Source organism: Strix uralensis, chromosome 24, assembly GCF_047716275.1.
Source record: "Strix uralensis isolate ZFMK-TIS-50842 chromosome 24, bStrUra1, whole genome shotgun sequence".
Taxonomy (NCBI): domain Eukaryota; kingdom Metazoa; phylum Chordata; class Aves; order Strigiformes; family Strigidae; genus Strix; species Strix uralensis.
Window position 1 is genome coordinate 8,720,967 of NC_133995.1, and position 18,785 is coordinate 8,739,751.

The 18,785-nt window shown below is 44.6% G+C and overlaps 1 protein-coding gene across 3 annotated transcripts in view; it reads right to left on the bottom strand.

The window, feature by feature from the left end:
* The window catches only part of KCND3 (potassium voltage-gated channel subfamily D member 3), a 129,158-nt gene that overhangs the window by 26,495 nt on the left and 83,878 nt on the right, over window positions 1-18,785 (bottom strand). For all 3 annotated transcript variants that reach the window (XM_074894049.1, XM_074894047.1, XM_074894048.1), the window contains exon 3: window positions 8,868-9,030. In XM_074894049.1, coding sequence (XP_074750150.1) covers window positions 8,868-9,030 — 163 coding nt within the window. The remainder of the gene's footprint in view (window positions 1-8,867; window positions 9,031-18,785) is intronic.

An 18,785-nucleotide genomic window follows, 5' to 3' on the forward strand; every position in this document is an offset into this window, starting at 1 on the left:
CTCATTGGCTGCTCACTGGCAGAGTATGTGTCATCTCTGACAATCAGGTACCCAGAGGAGCGGGTACCCGCTGGCAGTGAGGGGAGTGAAGGGAGTTAAGTGTGAGTGTGGGCAACGCTGCTGCTCCAGGCAGGGCCGGGCTGGGAGCTGGGCTCCATCCCACTTCTCTGTGCTACGTGCTTTCAGCGTTCATTGAGAGAAGTGTGACTTGCTGGCAAATGAAAATTGCTCAGAAGTCAGATGATAATAAAGCGGCTGTGCAGTGCAATTGGCTTTCTTCCTGAAGCTGCTCCTGGGGTTTCTGGGGACAAATCTCTTGCATTAGACTTCTGGGGAAAAAAAATCTGTCACGAACCCTATCTGATAAGTGAAGACTCTTAGAAGAACGTGTGTCTCGGCTCATGTCCTCACGCTGACAGCCGCAACACGCTGGCTGCGTGCCTTGGTCTGGCAGATGCGGAGGGAGAAGCCTCCCTGGTGCACTGTCCTGGGCACCGGAGCCACCGGCGTGTCGGCAGAGAGCTGCGAGTCCTCACGGCCACGCGTGGCCCTGGCCCCGCTCTGCCCGTCCCAGCATCGCTGCCCCTTCCTGCCAGAACGGCCCTGAACTGTCCCAACTCCATCGCTAACGGAGCTGATGCTTTGTGTGTGGACAGAAATGCCCTGGCACCTGGATACGGGAGCTCGTGGAAAATGTGTAGAATTGCTCTTTTTTTATTGTATTTGTTTGGAGTTAATGCTGAGTTCAGTCTAAATGGCTGCGCTTATGTGGAGAAGGGGTGGCTGGAGTTCCCGTCAGGCAGCGGTCTGCAGGCGAACGGGGAGTTCTGCTGTACTGGGACAAAGGAGAAATGAGGAGTTGTTTCTTATAGAGCTCTTTGTCTGGTGGATTGAACTGCTTTTTCTTCCGGCACGGTGCTCACAGGCAGGCTGTGATTTCCCTATGTAGATTTTTTTTGAAAATTATCTGTTTTATGCATGTTCTTGATTCCCTTGCCTGCTTGTGACCTGTCCTCTGCCAGCATTTGCTCTTGCTCTGCTTGGTACCCGTGACTGGTCAGGAAGGCACATGCTGTTGTTTCTGCTGCCTTGTTTGGTGAGTCAGCAAGAATTGCTAGTGCAAAGGCTCAGATAGAGAAATTTAAAATCCTTGGTATGAATAGTATTGCCATAAGGTGGTTTCACTTCATGACCTTGTACGTGCATGTGAACTAACTCTGCAAGAATCCACTGAACCAGGAAAGGAAGTGGATTTATCCCAGTTTTATGTGTGACAAAACCCGAGTCACAGAGAGGGAAGTATGGAAGGGCAATGCTGCTGCAGCAGCATCAGAGTTTGTCAGAACAGTGAGACTGGCTGGAGTGGGGAGACAAAAGAGCACGGCAGGCTCCTGCTGGTGCCTGGAGCGGGCCTGCCTCGTGCTGGTTTAGAGCCTGATGTGATGCTGAAGTTACCAGCAGTTACTGTTTAATGGGATTTTCATGACCTTCAAACAACAAAGGCTTGTTCTGAGTCAGACTTTGCAGACCATTGCTGCTGGGTGGAGTGGGAGGAATGGAGTCATGAGATTCTAGGACTTCTCAGGTTGGGCTGTGTAAGACATCTGGTAGTGCGTAAGCAGGGAAGTTCTGCAGTGGCCCTCGAGAGACGTGCTGGTAGACTGCAGAGTGTTCCCATCTACCTGACATACGGGATTAGAACACTGAGACCTGTACTGCCATTCCAGCACCACGTGTGTCAGCGACAGTGGTGTTCTTCATCTGCTTATCACTGTCATGGTACAAATTAGTAACCACGGTAAGCATTACTACCATTTACACCCACTTCTAGTTATGTCTTTTCCTGACCCAGTGGATATATCCATATCCATTAATCTAGACATAACCACATATTGCAGTTGGTGCAGGGGTGTTTGAGCTGTATTCGTTATGTAGCCTGGGAACTGCATGGGAGCTAAACTGCACCCAGCCCACTTGATTCTGCGTCACTTAGGTAAAATAACTAGTTAATAAAGGTAACAGCAAAGACTCTGATCACTAGAACTCAGTTCCAAAGTAGGATAGGGCTTCCCAACGTTTTCTGGCTGAATGTTTTGCATGCAGGTCTCCTTGACAAGGCAACTTCAGCTGGCATTTATTTAGACATCTGGGATGCAGTGGGCAACATCAGCCACTACAAATCCTACTGACTGTGCTACATAATGAGCCATCTGGAGAGGCTGCCACGCACAACCTGGACTTCCAACAGGTGGGGAAAGGGGGCACCCTCCTGCTGAGATGACCGAGGAGAGACCCTGAGAATGGATTACTCGGGTTCTTACGCATTGCAGGCTGTTGTCTGGGTATGACTGAGACATGACGTGAAAGGGCCTCAAGGCATGAAACAAATGTAGAGTGGCTTCTGGATATGTGTGGAAATTATTTCATCTGGGCATTGGGCCACTACTGACAACAGGCTCAATATTTAGATGTATGATCTTGCTTTGGAGGCTGAACATAGAAGCTCTAGCTCAGTGGTTTCAATCCTTCCTTTCAGAGAAGTCTACTCGTCTTAAGCAATTTGGGACCTGGGGAATTTGAACTAGCTGAACTGATGGAAAATGCCAGTTTGCTTTCCTGGACGATATGAAAGAAAAGAGGAAGGATTCCTGGTTGGTTGGTTTGTTTGTTTTTTCCCCCCTGAACTGTGTGAGGGGATGTGACAAACACCGAACAGGAAACAAAGGAGGAAGAGAAAGAGGTACTTATCCCAGCAAAAATTAAATCTGTTTTTTAAAAAATAAAAAATAATTAAAACTTTTTCCCTTGTCAAAACCTGTTAAATATCAACAAAAACATATTCCACACAGATTCATTGTGGTTGAAAAAAACATGTTTTTTAAATGTCAGCCAGCTCCAGTTTTAACCTTATTGTTTCTCTCTCTCCTTAAGTTCCCAACCCCATCCCCTGCTGGGAACTGAGTCATGTTCTGTCGCTGAGCTCTCCTTAGACAGCTCACAGCTTTGCTCAAGTCGCTTTTTCTGGCTGCCCTGTTCCATGTTCTGAAGTTCACTAACCCACCTCCAAAATTTAGGGTGTCAGCTGAAAAACAGAACATTTCAACGCTGACTCCCCTGCTCTGTAGCAAATCAATTATTATAATGGCCTCATTATTGACAGGTGTGTGGGCTGTCTTTCTCATGGGTACAATGATGACATAAATGTAGTATTAAGCATTCTCTTCATCACCATCTTCCCTCTTGATCAGCTCTAACTGCAGCCCTGTTTTCTGTGCCTCTGGGAGTGATGGCTGGGACTGGAACAGGCTGTTTCTAACGTGCCTCTCATGGAACAATCAGAAAGATGTGTGTCCTTACTCTTCCTTTTGGCTTAAGCCCCTTTTAAGCATCTCCATAGTTACCTCTTCATCAGTCTGCAGAGTCATAGCTGCCTGTGTGCAACCATCTCATGAGTAGCTCTTACTGTCAGGAATAACCTTCCTCCATCTACTTCCTCTCGTTGACTTCCATCTGAAAAGATACAGCTTCTTCCTTGCCCCTGCATTCCTTTCTTCTGCTGGATATTGCCTCTGGGATTGAATGCTTTAACTCATCCACCAGGCAATTTGTCCACTTCTCTGCTTCACCTAATTTATACCATCTACTCCTTGATAGCCTGCGTTACAGTTTGCAGTTTTATATTACAGTTTTATGTGAGAGCGGCTCTGCAAAATGATTCTGTCCTGGGTAGTCCTTTCCTTGCCTAAATCTGGTGTTTGGTTCTTTCCAGGAAACTTAGAGCCTAGAGGATGAAATGCAAAGACTATTTCAAGGATTTTGCAGTACATTGCTTGTTCTCATAGAGTCAAAGGCCACCAGATAATAAATGAAAAGAATTGAACAGACTAAGGAGCTGCAGTCCTAGAAAGCATATTTACTGCAGACCTGAAACCAAACACTGTGATTACTGAAGTTTTCGTAGACTCACAGGATGGTTTGGGTTGGAAGGGACCTTAAAGCCCATCCAGTCCCACCCCCTGCCCCAGGCAGGGACACCTTCCACTAGCCCAGGTTGCCCAAAGCCCCGTCCAACCTGGCCTTGAACCCTTCCAGGGAGGGGGCAGCCACAGCTTCTCTGGGCAACCTGTGCCAGGGCCTCACCACCCTCACAGGGGAGAATTTCTGCCTTAGATTTCATCTAAATCTCCCCTCTGTCAGTTTAAACCCATTACCCCTTGTCCTATCCCTACACCCCTGATAACGAGTCCCTCCCCCCTTTCCTGTAGCCCCTTTCAGCCCTGGGGGCCGCTCTAAGGTCTCCCCGGAGCCTTCTCTTCTCCAGCTGAACCCCCCCAACTCTCTCAGCCTGTCCTCACAGGGGAGTGCTCCAGCCCCCTGATCATCTTTATATTTGTAGTGACAGTTTCAGTTTAGCTCCTGTGAAATACACCGCTAAACCCATGCTAATCCCTCGGAGATCATTAGCCATTTCAGTATCTTGGCTCATTTAGCAAATTTAACCATTAAATGATAAATGCACTTTAAACAGGTTTGTTTTCACAGCATCTCAGCATTTACATTTTTCCCTCCTCTGTTGTGCAAATGTGAGGAGGCATACTTCATTGGATAAGAGGCCCTTTTCTGAACATTTGTTTCCCCCCAAACTGAAAAGATCTAGAACAACTCACTTGGCTAAATTTTAGCCCTAAGGGGGCAGGTCTAGAGACCAGTTTGCTTTAGGCTGTTATTGTTATTTCCAAACATTTCAGCTGCTGCTACTTCTATGAGCCTTCTGAGGCTGTGCAAAACTGCTTTAAATATGCTTTTGAGGATTTAGTGTCTTCATCTGCATCTGTGTTCACGTGTACAGGGAGTTGGGGCCACCAACCACATAGGCTTAACCTGTAATGCTCGATTGCCCTTGTTACTGTACTTTTTCTGTCTTACCATTTTTTTCTTACTGAAAAGCTGCTGGTGCACGTTGATATTTGTCAGTCACTGGCCCACCTAAGCAAACTCGCATTTCTGAGAGCTCCTGTGCACTTTGTTGCCAGCTCCTGTTTCCCAGGGAGAGGGACATTGGAGCTGATGGGGTTGTACCACTGTAACTAGTTGGACTGTATTGGAGCAGGTTGGGGAGATATCGAAAGCATCTCTAGTTGTCTTTTCTGAAGCATCATTCCAGGAACAAAAGAACCCAACACAACAAACTAACTTTACTGCACTTAGCACAATCTTTCCAGCTGAGGGACCTGAGTTGGTTATTTTAAAGCTGGACAAAGACAAGAGTCATTGGACCTGGGAAATTAAGGACCAACAAATGCCCCCATAACACTTTGAAACCACTATTTTCACTAAGAGGTCTAGTGTTTTCTTCTTTCTTCCTTTTTTTGTCACTGTTTGTGTGAATACAGGACCTTTGATTTTAGTATTCATTCTCCATTTAAAGACATGGGATTAAATTTGCCTGTCAGCAGCTAGAGTTTACTCAAGAAGGATCATTCTTGCAGGATTTTTGACCAGTCTGTGAGTCCAGAGGTCTACAACATTCCTGTAAACCTTGGGAGAGCAATCTGCGCTTCTGGGCTCTTTGCTGCGCTAAGCTCGGAGGCTGTATCTGTTCCTCTCACTACTGTATTATCTGGCAATCTTTCAGCCGTGCACTTCTCTGCTGCCCTGCTCCGGTGGGAATAATGCTGGGGCTTGGAGCTGTATTCACTCAGTCTCTAACTTCGAAACAATGAACTGTTTTACTTTTTCTACTGCTGCTAAAGGAGCAGCGTTTCAGTAGCTGTTAGTAGCTGCCTCTGCTTTCCCTTTCTAGAAGTGGGAGGTGTAGTCCTCAAACCAGCACCAGATACTTGTCTCCTTCTTCACATTGCATCCACGCTGCAAACTGAACACAGCGAGTCAGAGACTCCAGCGTTATCTGAATTACAAAGTCATTCTATTGTCAAGCCTTTTAAGTGTCAAATTCTCTTTTAAAACCAAAGGCTGTGACATTCACTAAGGAACAGCATGGTTTCAAAGTCAGGAAGGTCTATTGTTAGCACATCAGTCAAAAGGAAAAACAAAAAGTCTTTGGGAAAAAGAAAATAAATTTACCAAAATGAACCTTGTCAGAAATGATCAATTCATCTTCCATTCAGATTGACCTGGTCCTTGCTGCATGCCAGAGGACAAAATTTGATGACACAGCACAATAAATTAAGATTGCCAGATCTCCTTGTAATTAATTCTCTTGCAGTGCAGGTTTGGCAAAGAATAATTTATCTTCAAGGTGATTAAATCGCTGGTAGTTTGGTTTTGGGTTTTCTTCCTTTTTAAGGAACGTTTCTCCTCCGTTAGTTGAAGAATAGCTGCTGATGAGTAACAGCCACCTCCCAGTATTTTATTCATGCTATTTAAATACCTCTTCCTGCTAGACCAGTGCCTCCTCAACAGTTGAGAGACAAAGTTAAGCCTGAGCACATCATAACCCAGAGGGGCGTCGAGGCTGTGCTCTGTTTTCCTGTTTTCTGGAGTGCAGCCCTTCCGAAGCCCCCACTGCACTGGAGAGCCCAGGTTTACTCACACCTCAGCCTTCAAATCTGTGAATGTCACATCCAGACAATTTGACTTTATTACTTCTCGTTGGAAAACTCAGTCTGAGTTCATTAAAAGATAAATAAGTATGGTCTATAGCCTAATCTTGAAGCCTATTTGTAAATTATAATAGTTATGATTCCCGTCCTAAATAAAACTTCTTCTAAAGTATTTATACTAATACATACTCTACAAATTATTTATTCTTCAATTAAAAGAGAAAAATAATTTATTTAGCACATTAGAAATTTAGGAAGGATGTCTGTGTTATTTCTTCAAAGCTGTATCCTCTAAACTCTGCACATGAGGAGCTGCTGCTGATGGGCTCTTCACACTCCAGGACTGAGAGAGCGCAAAGAGCTTTTTCCAGCCTTCTGGAAAAAGCCATGCAAATGTCGTTGTGTCTTTAATTAGATGGGGACAGATTTTTAACTATTACTAAAACTTTCCTATTCCTGAAGAAGGGATTTAATTTGCTGGAGGATGATGCTGGAACAAGTATGCTATGAGAGCAGATTCTTAACGTCCCTGTGTACATCCCGGCCATCTCCAGAGACACCGTCATTGATGTGCTTCTGTCTCTGTCGTTCTCTTTAGTATTCACGCAGTGATGATCATGTGAAAATTACTCACACTTCTGACTTGAGAAAACTTTCTTATCCCAGAAATTCATCCAATATCAAGGGAATTAGAAATTCAAATGGGGGAAGTTATACACTATGTGTGTCAATACAGCAAACCTTATAAAAGCTGCAATCAATCATATCAGCCTCAAAGGTACGTTTCATTGTCACCAAGTGGATCACAGTCCAACAAATAAGGGAAAAGATGAATCAGAACAAAAAACTTCAGGATGCTGACTGGAGAGGACAACCTCATCCAACAGCAGACCTGGAGTTGGTTCTGGACCTTCATGGTGTTGTGATCCACGGTTATGCACAGATCCAGGTTGTTTATTTGTCTTGCCCAGTTATTTGCTGCTTAGGCCAGACTGTAACACAGGTTCTGTCTCTCGCTGTGCTTATGTGCCAGTTCAGTAGAACAAGTGCTTTCTCTCAAAGTCTTTAATTATTTAAATGAGCTATTTCACACTGTCCCCCCCACAAACCTCTACGTGAGTGCTCCAGTCCTTCCTGTGCGTTGACACCTGGCACGTTCCTGTTGCGAGTTAAATCCGGATACCTTATGCCTGGGTGCAGCCTCACATTAGGCAACCCGTGCTGCAAATCATTTAAACTCATTAAATGAATGTAATGATCCGTACTGGTTTCCCACTGTCCGGCTGCTGACTGAACAGTGTGCAGTACAGGGTGGACTTCCATTATGATATCTTTAGGTCTTTTTATCTATCTTATGTTGTATGACTAATCAGCTAAACAACTCTCCCTCAAAAACACCTCCCCAGATTATTGCAGTTTGAGGTTTTACATGTACAGTGCCAAACCTAATGCAGGTATGTGTAAAAGCCAGCAGTGACTTATGGAGACTGCAGCTCATTCCTGCCTGATTCTCTCTCTCTCTCTCTCTCTGCTACTCTCCTTATGTGTTTTGACTGCCAAATTTTGTGGTTTTGTAGGTCTTGAATCTCAGCTCTCTGCTGTCAGCTCTCTGAGATGGAAGGAGTAGGCACGGCCCAGATGCTTGCCTGAAGCAGAAATAGCACATCTTTCTACTACTGTTCTCCATCAGGTCCCCTGAGTCTTGAATTTCTGGCAGACAGCGTTCCATAGGGAGAACAAACCCCAGACCTTTACCTTGTTGTAAAAACCTGATTCTGGTTTTGTTGTTATTTACCAGACTGAAATAGAGATATAATAAATCTGTTACACTTAGTAAATCAGTAAGCTTATACTGGTAAAAACTGTTCAGGTTTTAGAATATTCAGTAATCCCCTCACGTTTCCAGGGGCTTTTGTGTATTCCCAGTGTTTTGTCTATGTTGCAGTCTCCAGCTTTGAGGGGGTATGTGTACTGATAAGGGTGTGTTTCTGGATGGGTGTTTTCAAAACTCCAGAGAGACAACAGGAACCAAGCAGCTGGAAAGATAAACAGCTCCTGTTAATGATTTAAGGGTTTATGAGTATATGTATATATTAATTTCAGACTGAGATGTCGCAAAGGTGAGCAATTAAAGCCCTGTTGCTTCTGATCTTTTAAGATATGCCAGTGCGCTTGTGTCTCTATGGGTACGGGTGGTTGTACCGTGTGTGGAGGTGAGCCTGCATGGGCGTAGGTAGGTGGGTGCAGGCTGAGATCTGGCACCTGCCGAGCTTTCGGAGGAGGTGGCCGCGCGGGACGGCTTACCTTCTGCGCTCTCCGCTTGTCGGCTCGCTGGTTCTGGTGGTAAATGCGGCTGAAGTTGGACACAATGACTGGAACCGGCAGAGCAATGACCAGCACCCCGCTCAGGGAGCAAATGGAGCCAAATATCTTCCCAGCAATTGTCTTGGGCACCATGTCACCATAACTAGAGGGAGGGGAAAAAAAAAAAACAAAACAAAGGGAAGCCCCTCCTTCAGACAAGTGCAACGGCACCAAAAGCCTTTTCAGGTTCCCTGAGTGTGCGGCAAAGTGAGTGTCCAGGTTAGACACTAAAGCTTAGACATCCACCACGCAAGCAACAATTCATGTGGTGCTGTCATCCTGGAGATGACAAGTGACACCACGCTTTGGCAATGAATTAAGCTAAACCAAAGAATGGCACTTTTGTTGCAGAATAGATGTGCCAGTTTGGGGAACTGCTGCGTACGTTAAATTCACATCCTTGCTCATTTAGTACCTACCTCTCCATGTAGATGAGCTCTAACAAACTGTACGCCTGCTTGTGAGCAGGTTCATATATTTTCATTCTCTTGTATCCAGGTGCAAATAAGGACTGATTTACACATTCGTTTCAAAACCCAGCAGTTTCCTTGCCATCTGTACAGTCAGAAATTTGGGGTTTGTTCAAAGTCTGGGTTCAGTAAAGGGTGAATTCTTGGGAATATGAGACCAGCTGAAAAATACTCAGGCAAACCTCTGCACTGGGTTTAACCCAGCAATCTTCATTAACAATTGTAATTTGTATGTTAAATAATACCAGCAGAATCTGAGATGGAGTAATCCGTTTTGCACAGATGGAGGAGGATGCTGGTTTAGGTTCTGTGGATTCCACACAGAGAAATCACTACTCTGTTGAGCGCTTATTCGCTGTTTCTGTTTTTACTTTGTATATTGCAAAAGCTTTCTGCAGCGGTTTTATGCTTAACCTTTAATACTGACCTTGTGTAAAGAGAACCAGCGTGCTGTGCCGTGTGGCTACTCACCGGGGCCGTAAGAAGGAGCATGGCTGTAATTCCCTCATGGAACATACGGCACTGAAACTGCGCTGCCTCACTGAAGGCCACGTTGTAGTGAAGGTGGGGGGGATTTTGGATTCTGATTTACAGTTTGGCCTGGCACAATCCCCACATTTCATCCTAGGTGATTGGGCCTCTTAATTGTAACCCACTGCACCATCACTCACGGTTCCCCCATCTCACAGCACAACTTCTGATACCCAGCGGGCACCAGATGTTGGCAGTGCTAACGCTGTGCCCTGCCCTCAGCAGATGTAGTGTAACCTCCGGTGGAGGCTCTTCCTCCCCTGCAGTTTGCCCTCTGGAAGTGACTTCAAAGATTTCTTCTGCAAATGGTTGACAGGCAAATAAAAACCCCTCTAGAAAGCTGGGTGTGGATTGCAGAGTGTTCCGATCGTGTAACAAAAAGCTCATTTGTAGCTAATGCCTCTGGAGTATGGTAGGAACATGATTAGCACAGCCACTGACTGAATTTACAGGCCTTGTTTCAGTGAGCCATTTATTACATGCTTACATGCATATGTATATTAATATCAATATTTATTGAAGTAATTTTCATCTGGAGGAAAGGGAAAAGCAAGTAGCAAATAACAACAGATTTAAAAAAAAAAAAAATCTCTGTTACTGAATAACTGTGTACAAACCAGTTGGAGTACAGGAATTCCCAAAGTATCCTGTGACTGAGGAGGACACAATGTACTCTGTGAAATCCCACTACAAGCAGGTTTATGTGACCTGGCTACACCCTGGAGTAGAAGAGACAGCCTAGGCACTGCAACCTGCTGAAGTCTTGCAGCAGGCAGAGGAAGGTTTCTAAAGTTCAAATCTGGGCCTAAGGAAGCCATCCCTTGTTCTAGGGTGCTTGAAATCTGGAGCAGCCCCTAGTTGCTCTCAAATGGTGTTTGGGATTTCTGTGCTTTTCTTTGGGATGTTCTGGTGTTTGATGCAGCAATATTGAAAAGCAAAATGATTTACATTGGATGTCTGCGAATGACCAACAAAGCTTTAGTGGGAGTGGAGTTGTGCTAAGAATAATTTACATCCAAGGGGAAAACCAAATATGTCAAAACACCTTTTATCAGCTGAACTTCTTTCCCCCATCCAAAAACTTGCTGGTATGAGGGTCTCTGAATAAAAGCAGAACTCGCTGCACATTAACTGCTCACTCTTGGGGGTCTCTCATGTGCTCTCCTAGGCTCGGTGGCCAAGCACCTGGGTCAAAGCTTATCATCACTGGGCTATCACACTCACTTGTGTCCCAGGATAGGCTTAGTTTCAGGCTAAGTGACAGCTTTTCTTTGGCATTTTCAGGTTTTTGCTGTTGGTTTTGGTGTAAATGCTTCAAGGTTCACTAGCTAAGGCTTAACCGTCCTAAGCAGAATCCTTTTCCTGCCTTCACCTGCATTAAAACCCCTCAGAATACCTCAAATCAATAAAATGCTATTTATGTCTATTAACTTTTTAGCTGCTGCTTTATGCAAAGATAGTTTAAAAGCTCTTGCTAAGTGACAAGGTCTTCTGCCTCATTTAATGCTGTTCTAAAAAAAATTTTTCTCACTCTTCTCCTGCCACCCCTTAACACAATAAGGCTGAAAATTAATCATATGCCTCAAACATGATCTCAGTGACCTGGAGCACTGAGAGAAAGCCCTTCTGTGCATTTGTAGAAAGTATAATAATAAGTGTCTGGCTCATAGACTGTCTTGTAGAGTTTTGTTCTTACACGCAGACTGAGAGTTACCTCATTACTTGGGACTTCAGAGAAGGTGCTTTATAACACCATCAGGAAAGATCAAACTGTCTTGGAGCGCAGAGGATTTTGCTGGGGAGATGTAGAACTTCATTTGCAAAACTATTATGAGAGATACTGCAACGAGAAATTTTGCACTGGCTGGAGCAGGCGGCACAGGAACAAGACCTACAACTTGTAACACTGACTTCTGGACCTACCGCAGAGTCGTCTGTGGAGAGACGGCTGCTGGATTTGTCCCCCTGGGTTTCCATGGCACGTCGTGCGCTTGTAGTCGTGGCCTCTGGCTTTACTGGGCTGACCTGAGATGTGAGCGATGCTGGTGGTTGGGAATGTCTGAGCTTTTTGATCAGAGTAAAACCCTCCTGGAACTTGATCTAGATCCTCTTGCACTTAATGAGAGGCCTCCCTTTGACTTTGACTCTAATGAGGTCTGGAACAAACCTATAAAGTTGCAATTGTTCTACTCTTGTATTGACATATACAGCTACTGCAATATTAATTGCAGGAGTGACTATTTTTGTCCTGATGGTACCACGAGGTACTAATGGCCACATGGCATATTTGTAACAGGTACAGTGCCAAATAGTCTTAAATATTGGATTTCAGTTAGTACTAATTGGGTGTTTTAAACCCAAAACTTTTTTTTTCCCAGACTAGAATGAGAGAACTCAACTTTCCCATTCATTTGTTTAGTAAAAGGCAACTTGTCACCTAAAAAATGTCTTCTACAGAAAGTGCATTTTAAGTAATTCATCAATAATATCATTAGAGCACCAAGAAGATAGAAGAATTAGGTAATGATTAACGTTCAGAGGGTCTAACGGGATGTTTGAGCCTGTAATAAAACAACGGGAGGCTGCAAATTCAGTAGACTTTTAATGTGACCTCTAGTAAATCACGTCAGCTCTCTGTACCTCAGTTCCCCATTTATGAAACGACAGTTGGTTACTTATTCTTTGCCTGCTTGGTTAAGTAGGTGGTCGGTTCTTCAGAGCAGGGGCTGCCTCATGTTCGGAATACACCCGACAGCCAGCAGTGACCCCCAAGGACTACTGCGTTACTGGTGGTTAGTAAGGCAAGGCAATTGTACAGAAATCTGGAGTAAACACAGCCTGTACATGGCTTCAGGCTTGTCCAGAGATAAATGCTGAGCATCGGCTAGGTTAGATGTGGAATGTGCCTAGGGATAAATATCTTTTCTATTTATTTTGCCAGGAATCTGGTTAGATGGCAACAGATTCAGCCATTTTTCAGTTGCTGAATTCATGGCTCTGCTTACAGGCTGTGCAAGGGGAGGTGCCCCGGCTGCAGAGGAACGCTGGGGCACGGCCTTTGGCAGAGCTGCCCTTGCTGCCGCAGCCCCGTCGAGGCTCTCTCCGCACACTGGTAGTGGTGCTGGAGCCTCTGCCCATATATCCTGTGTTTCCAGCTTTGGTTTGTTCCCCTTTCTTCTCCTTGTGTCCCCTCAAAGCCCCATTTTCTACCAGGGAAGCAGTGAACACTGAGACTCTTACTCGTTGTACACATAATGTAAAGTAAAGCCTTAAACAGCAAACCAGAAAAAAACAACATAGGAAATTACTCTTAAGTGGTCGCTCTTTAGACTGGAGAAGACTGTGAATGCAGAATTTGATTATTTTTTTTATTTGTACTGTGACTTCTGTGTTCTTTGGATATAAAAGGGGTCGTATGTCACTCACCCTAATTAGCAGCTATTAGCCTTGACAGCATAATGTGCTGTTGTTTTTTTCTCTGTCAGTACAGAAAATGTTATCAAATAGAGGTCACTGCTTCCGAGTTCTGGTTTTAGTGGTAGAGGTGTCTGGACACTGCTTAGCTCCCCAGCTGGAGACGGCAATAAATAAGGTGCTGAACAGCTCATCAAATGACTCACTCTAAAAATAGACTCTCGGCAGCATCTCTGATGATCCTGTCTCTCTGTGCAACATCCACAGCCCTAGAAATAGGGAACTGTAGTCAAAAAGCTGGAAGATCCTGTGGTATAGGGATATAAGAAGGGTGCTACAGCAATAACAACTCTGTGGGGACAGTGAAACAGCTTTTCAGAGGATGCTCTTTTCCAGCAGCCTTTTTACGTGCCAGTTTTTCAGCCGGTATAAGGCGAGTACCTGGGGAGGGGCCGTTATTGTGTAGCTGTTGTCTCCATGGGTTCCTCCAGATGCAGAGGAAATAAGAGTGCAACTGCAAATTGCTAAACCTGTATCCCAACACCTGCTGCCTTCTCAGCAGCACAAGACCTGTCTTTGGGCAGAGCGTGAGGTCCAGCACCCCTCCCTGTCTCCAGAGCTGGCTCGAGGGAGGGCAGTCAGGCCCCACAGAGCAGCGTGCTGGGGGGCCCGTGCCCTCTCCCCTGCCCCGGGTGACTGGGTTGAGGTTGTGGAACCAACACAAGAACCTGGGACAGCGGGCTCATGGATCAAGTGGTCAGAAGAAGACTCTGCTGCTTCTGGTTGCTCTGTTTAAGTGGTCAAGGGACGTTTGCTGCCCGGTGGTGCAAAACCGTGTGGTTTTCACACACAGCCTGTGAAAGCTGAAATATCCCATGGAGGATGGAAACAGAAACAATGCTGCTTCAAATGATTTAGTATTTCTGCCTCATATGGGCACTAACAGCTCTTTGAGATCTTCTTTATCTCTCTAACCTTTTGCCTGGCACAGCAGAGTCAAAAGAAGATTTCACTCCAGCCTGTAAGCTTCTGCTTTTAGGACAATGAGGACAGAATAATAACATTGTGTGCCGTACAATAGAATATGATTTTGAAAGCCTTTTGCATGGAGGAGATATAATAAAGCATGGAATTAGCATGTAGCTTTCCAGGTGCAAGAGATCCTTTTTTATACTGTAAGTAAATCGCTATGCAATGTTTTGATTTGCACAGAGGAGAAAAAAATGTCTAAAATTCAGCTGGAATGTTTCAGTTGCATTGCAAGACTGCGTCTGTTGCATTTGACAGCTCAGAGGAGCTCATGTCCCTCCGGTTAATAGGTACAAGTCCAATGTAATCATGCTAATGCTGCTTTGAACCTCCAGTGAAATAATGATCATGTCACTTCCAATGATACAATGAAAACAAAAGCAAATATTACTCATTCCTTTCTTGGTTTTGCACGTGACAAATGAACAGGGAGTTAACAGCTATGGTACGGGGGCTGGGGATAGTTAGATCTTTTGTTTAGGGTTTAATTCACAGTTCCTCTGCCACATTAGCTGTTTCATTTGCCTTGTGGAATTACCCCATCAAAACCCACAGCTCTGCGGAGCACAGCGAGCTCACGTGGGCCGTTTCCTGCCCGGTTGGGTTTTAGCCTGTCACGTAGTGGTACCTGCAGGTACGCAAAGATGCTGTTGGCTTTTTCAGCAGAGGCGTACAGACTTTCACGTGCTGTATCACATTCCTGAGCACTGGGAAGGTGAGAGGGGAGGGCTCTGGAGCTGCTGAGGCAGCGGTGGCTGATGGACTGAATGCAGACGTGCACGCAGAACCGCTGCTGGAGCGCTCCTCGGGTCTGGAGGCTGACTTTGTCATGGGCCTCAGGACAGACAGGTCCACTTTCTGATTTTTCCATGTCCGTAAGGGAGATCAAGATATTTTCAGAGCTGTCCTGGACAAGTGTTGTGACGATTAAGGCTGGCATGATACTTGAAAATACTGGAGAAGTTTTTTGCAAGTGTTCTGCAGACACAGACTCAGTAATCCATGTCCATAAGGACAGTCTGGTATGTTAATGTCAGCATTTAAAGTATACTAATCCTAGAAGGAATGGGATGCACTGACGAACGCCTGAGAAACCTGACACGTGAGGAGGCTTGTGGTGCCTCCTGAAAGAGCGTGCTGTAAACAGAGCCATAATGGCTTTGAAGCAAGAGAATCTATAAACAGGCTGTCAAATGACAGACTTGAACAGCAAATCAGCTGTGTCCAGGGAAGACAGAGCCTATTTCATGCTAGGATTCTTTTACATTAAATATACTTATTTTCTGCCTTGTTTTGAGCTGGGCAGCTCCCCAGCTGGGTATTCAACCTCTGCAATATCTGGCTTGGTTTTACACTAGTGGGTTTTTTTTTCGCTGGTATATTTTATTTGTTAATGTTTTCATGGATGCTTTCATCCTCCCTAGATATTCTGCTGAAATTACATCCATCAGGGAAGCTGCGAGGGATGAGTGCTGTAGATGTGTATCAGTGCTAGCAGCAGAAGCTTATCTTTAGTACTCAGATTCATCTTGATTTTTTGTAAAACTGTGGTCAGCAGTTACTTAGTAGGGATTTTCCAGGTAATGTTGCCTTTTTGATATTTTTCTTGTTTATAAATTCATATTTGTTACCGAGTTTTGTGTAATAAAAGGACTGGGAGATGTATCTGAAATCCTGGAGAAAGGTCTGATGCAGTTAGGTCCTTTTCTCATGCCAAGAGAAGTGAACGTGCAATGAAATGGGAAGATGGGACATTTAAAACTGAGAGGGATTTCTGTACAGTGCTAGAAGTGATCTCAGCGGAACTCAATTGTTTCAAGATACTGAGGGGAATTTGCGGGAGATTCACAAAACGACTGGTCAGCTGTCCTTTTATTAACACCCAGACCGCGTAGTTACATCACCCGGGGTGATAAAGGATCACTGAGGAGATGCAAAGTCTGTGGCTTCTCTAAGAGTGAGAATTAGAAAGAGAGGCAGGTTATTTCCTAATGACTTGCTCGGGGGGACCTGTCCTTCTGGGTAGCCCGTACCAACCCTCACCAAAGCCAAATTAAAGGCTCAGATGGACTTGGGGTCAGCTGTAGCCTGCTTGTTCCTGTACTTGTACAAGACAGGTGATCTAGCTGAAGGTCTCTGAGAGCAACTGGTAGCATAAATATTCCTTACAACAACAGCAGGCACTGCCCAAAGAAACGGGAATATTTATGTAGGTTCAGGAATAAACTGAGTAGGTTATTTAATACACTGAGGGTTGAGAACACTTAATATATGCACACACTGGTTCCATTTATTCTTCCTGGCTTGGATCAACTTCTCAGCCTGTAGGCAGTTAAAACAGATGGTCTGAATTTGGGTAACATTCAGACCTTGAGTTGAAGCTAAAAACGGAATTTCATTGGCAAGGAAAGTAGGTCAGAAAGCTAAAGCCCCTAGTCCTAAAATGATGAAAGGCTTCTAATCAAGTGTTCTCTATTCATTAAAAGGAGCAGGGGAAGAAATATTGTTAGAGACCTTTGAAAAAGGGATTACAATGGGAGTGCGAGCACCCTCCTTCCTGCGAGACCTGTGCGTTTGCAAACCTGTTCTGGTGTGAGAGATGGGGCGACCACGAACGTCGCTTCCTGAGGTCCTGCGGGCTGGCCGGCAGCCACGGCGGGCTGGGAACGGTTCTCTTCACGGGAACATCAGTGCCTTCATCTTCTGCTTCGGTCACAGCAGCGCTGACAGGAGAGCCCCTCTGCATATCCTCTATTAATACCTTCCACACTAATAATCCTTTCCACCCTAACGCTCTCACCCACCTGACTCAGGTTCTGTAATTTTATCGCCTCTGCAAATTGTGACTTGCACCATATCTGAGACTTTCAGTCAGTGATTTCTTTGCTCTTCATCATTTTCAAATGTGTGCCAACTGCAGAAAGCTTTCTTCGATGTAGCCGACGGGGATTATTCAGAGCAAATGGGGAACTTGTACCAGTTAACACAGTGGTCCCAGTTCAGCACATTTTCAGCCATTGCTTAATATTAAGCACATACTTAATTCCTGTTCACTGAAAAGATGACAATGTGCTTGTTCAAATATTTTTTTAAATGGTACTAAGATGAATATTTGTTCTTTGCATTTGGCAAACCCAAGCTAATACACTGTCATTATTCCTCTCCCTTTCCCCTCAAACTACTGCTAGAAATTACATTTCTCTGAACGGAAAATCGCTTGCGTTTCAGCTCTGCCAGCAAATGCGTTTTTAGAGATAGTGTCAGAGCCTCCTGTTTGCTCTCCCTTATTGGTAGATGTGGACCGTCTGCCTTGACCCTTGGCTGTCACAGTAGCAGGTGACAAAAGTAGGGACTGAGATCTGGAACATCCCGTTGGTCTGTGGCACTCAGAAATGACACGCAGGGAATTGTCTGCTGCTTCACAGAAAGAGCAGTTTATTATGCCATATGCATCTTGCTAAAGAAAACATCTATTTTTCTTTATATCTCAGGTTTCTCTGTGACCACTTAATAAGGCATTAACTAATTTTTTATCAAAAAAAAGGAAAATTTAAACTGTTGATTTGAGTTATTCAAAGAAGAGGAATTGACTTCAGTGTAGAATCAATATGAGAAAAGCTGAATTTTGCTTTGCAGAAAATACCTCCAGTCTTAACATCCACACTGTACTGTCTTTTATTCCTAATGTTTATTTCATTCAGCTTTCGGAGGAAGCTCTGTTCCTTTTAGTTATCTCAAAGCTGATATATCTAGCAAAAAGTGATCTCAGTTTTCTTTTGCTTCAGGCATCACCAAACAGCTATGCTGTCATCTAAGTTTTTGATCCTCAAATCTCAGTTTCGGTAGTGATAGATGTAGCAGAAAAAGCTTTCTTAGATTATTTTTTGTTTGTTTTTTTTGTTAGCCTGATGAACTTAACAGCATTTTTGGTTAGATCTTTCTCCAATTGACAGAGTTACTTCTGATTTGAAATTTATTGAGGAGACTTAGCAGGAAGCACCAAAGATATTATCTGGGCTGTTATTTTTCTGAGCAGAAGACGACGGTAAAGAGGAAACATTTCAGTGGCTCCCAGGACCAGTAGGTGGTGGTGGTAATTTCATGCCATTCTGAAGTTCTCCGCACTAGAGAATTTCAAGTGAAGAGCAACTGCTGCATGTTGATGCACCTCAAACCCTCAGACACTGGAAGTCTGGGTGTTGCAGGGCGAGTTGCAGAATAATGGAGTCCAACAAGTAAAGAGTCAGAATCCATTTCCTACACTTGTGTTTGGCAAATTGCAAAGGTCCTCAGTTCCCTGAACCAGGGAAGTTTTGGGGTTTTTTTTCTACTCTAAGCTGCAAATTCACAGACTCATGGTAATGGCAGCGTCAGGGGCCCGTGTGGGTCTCCAGAGCAGTCCCTTGCCCAAAGC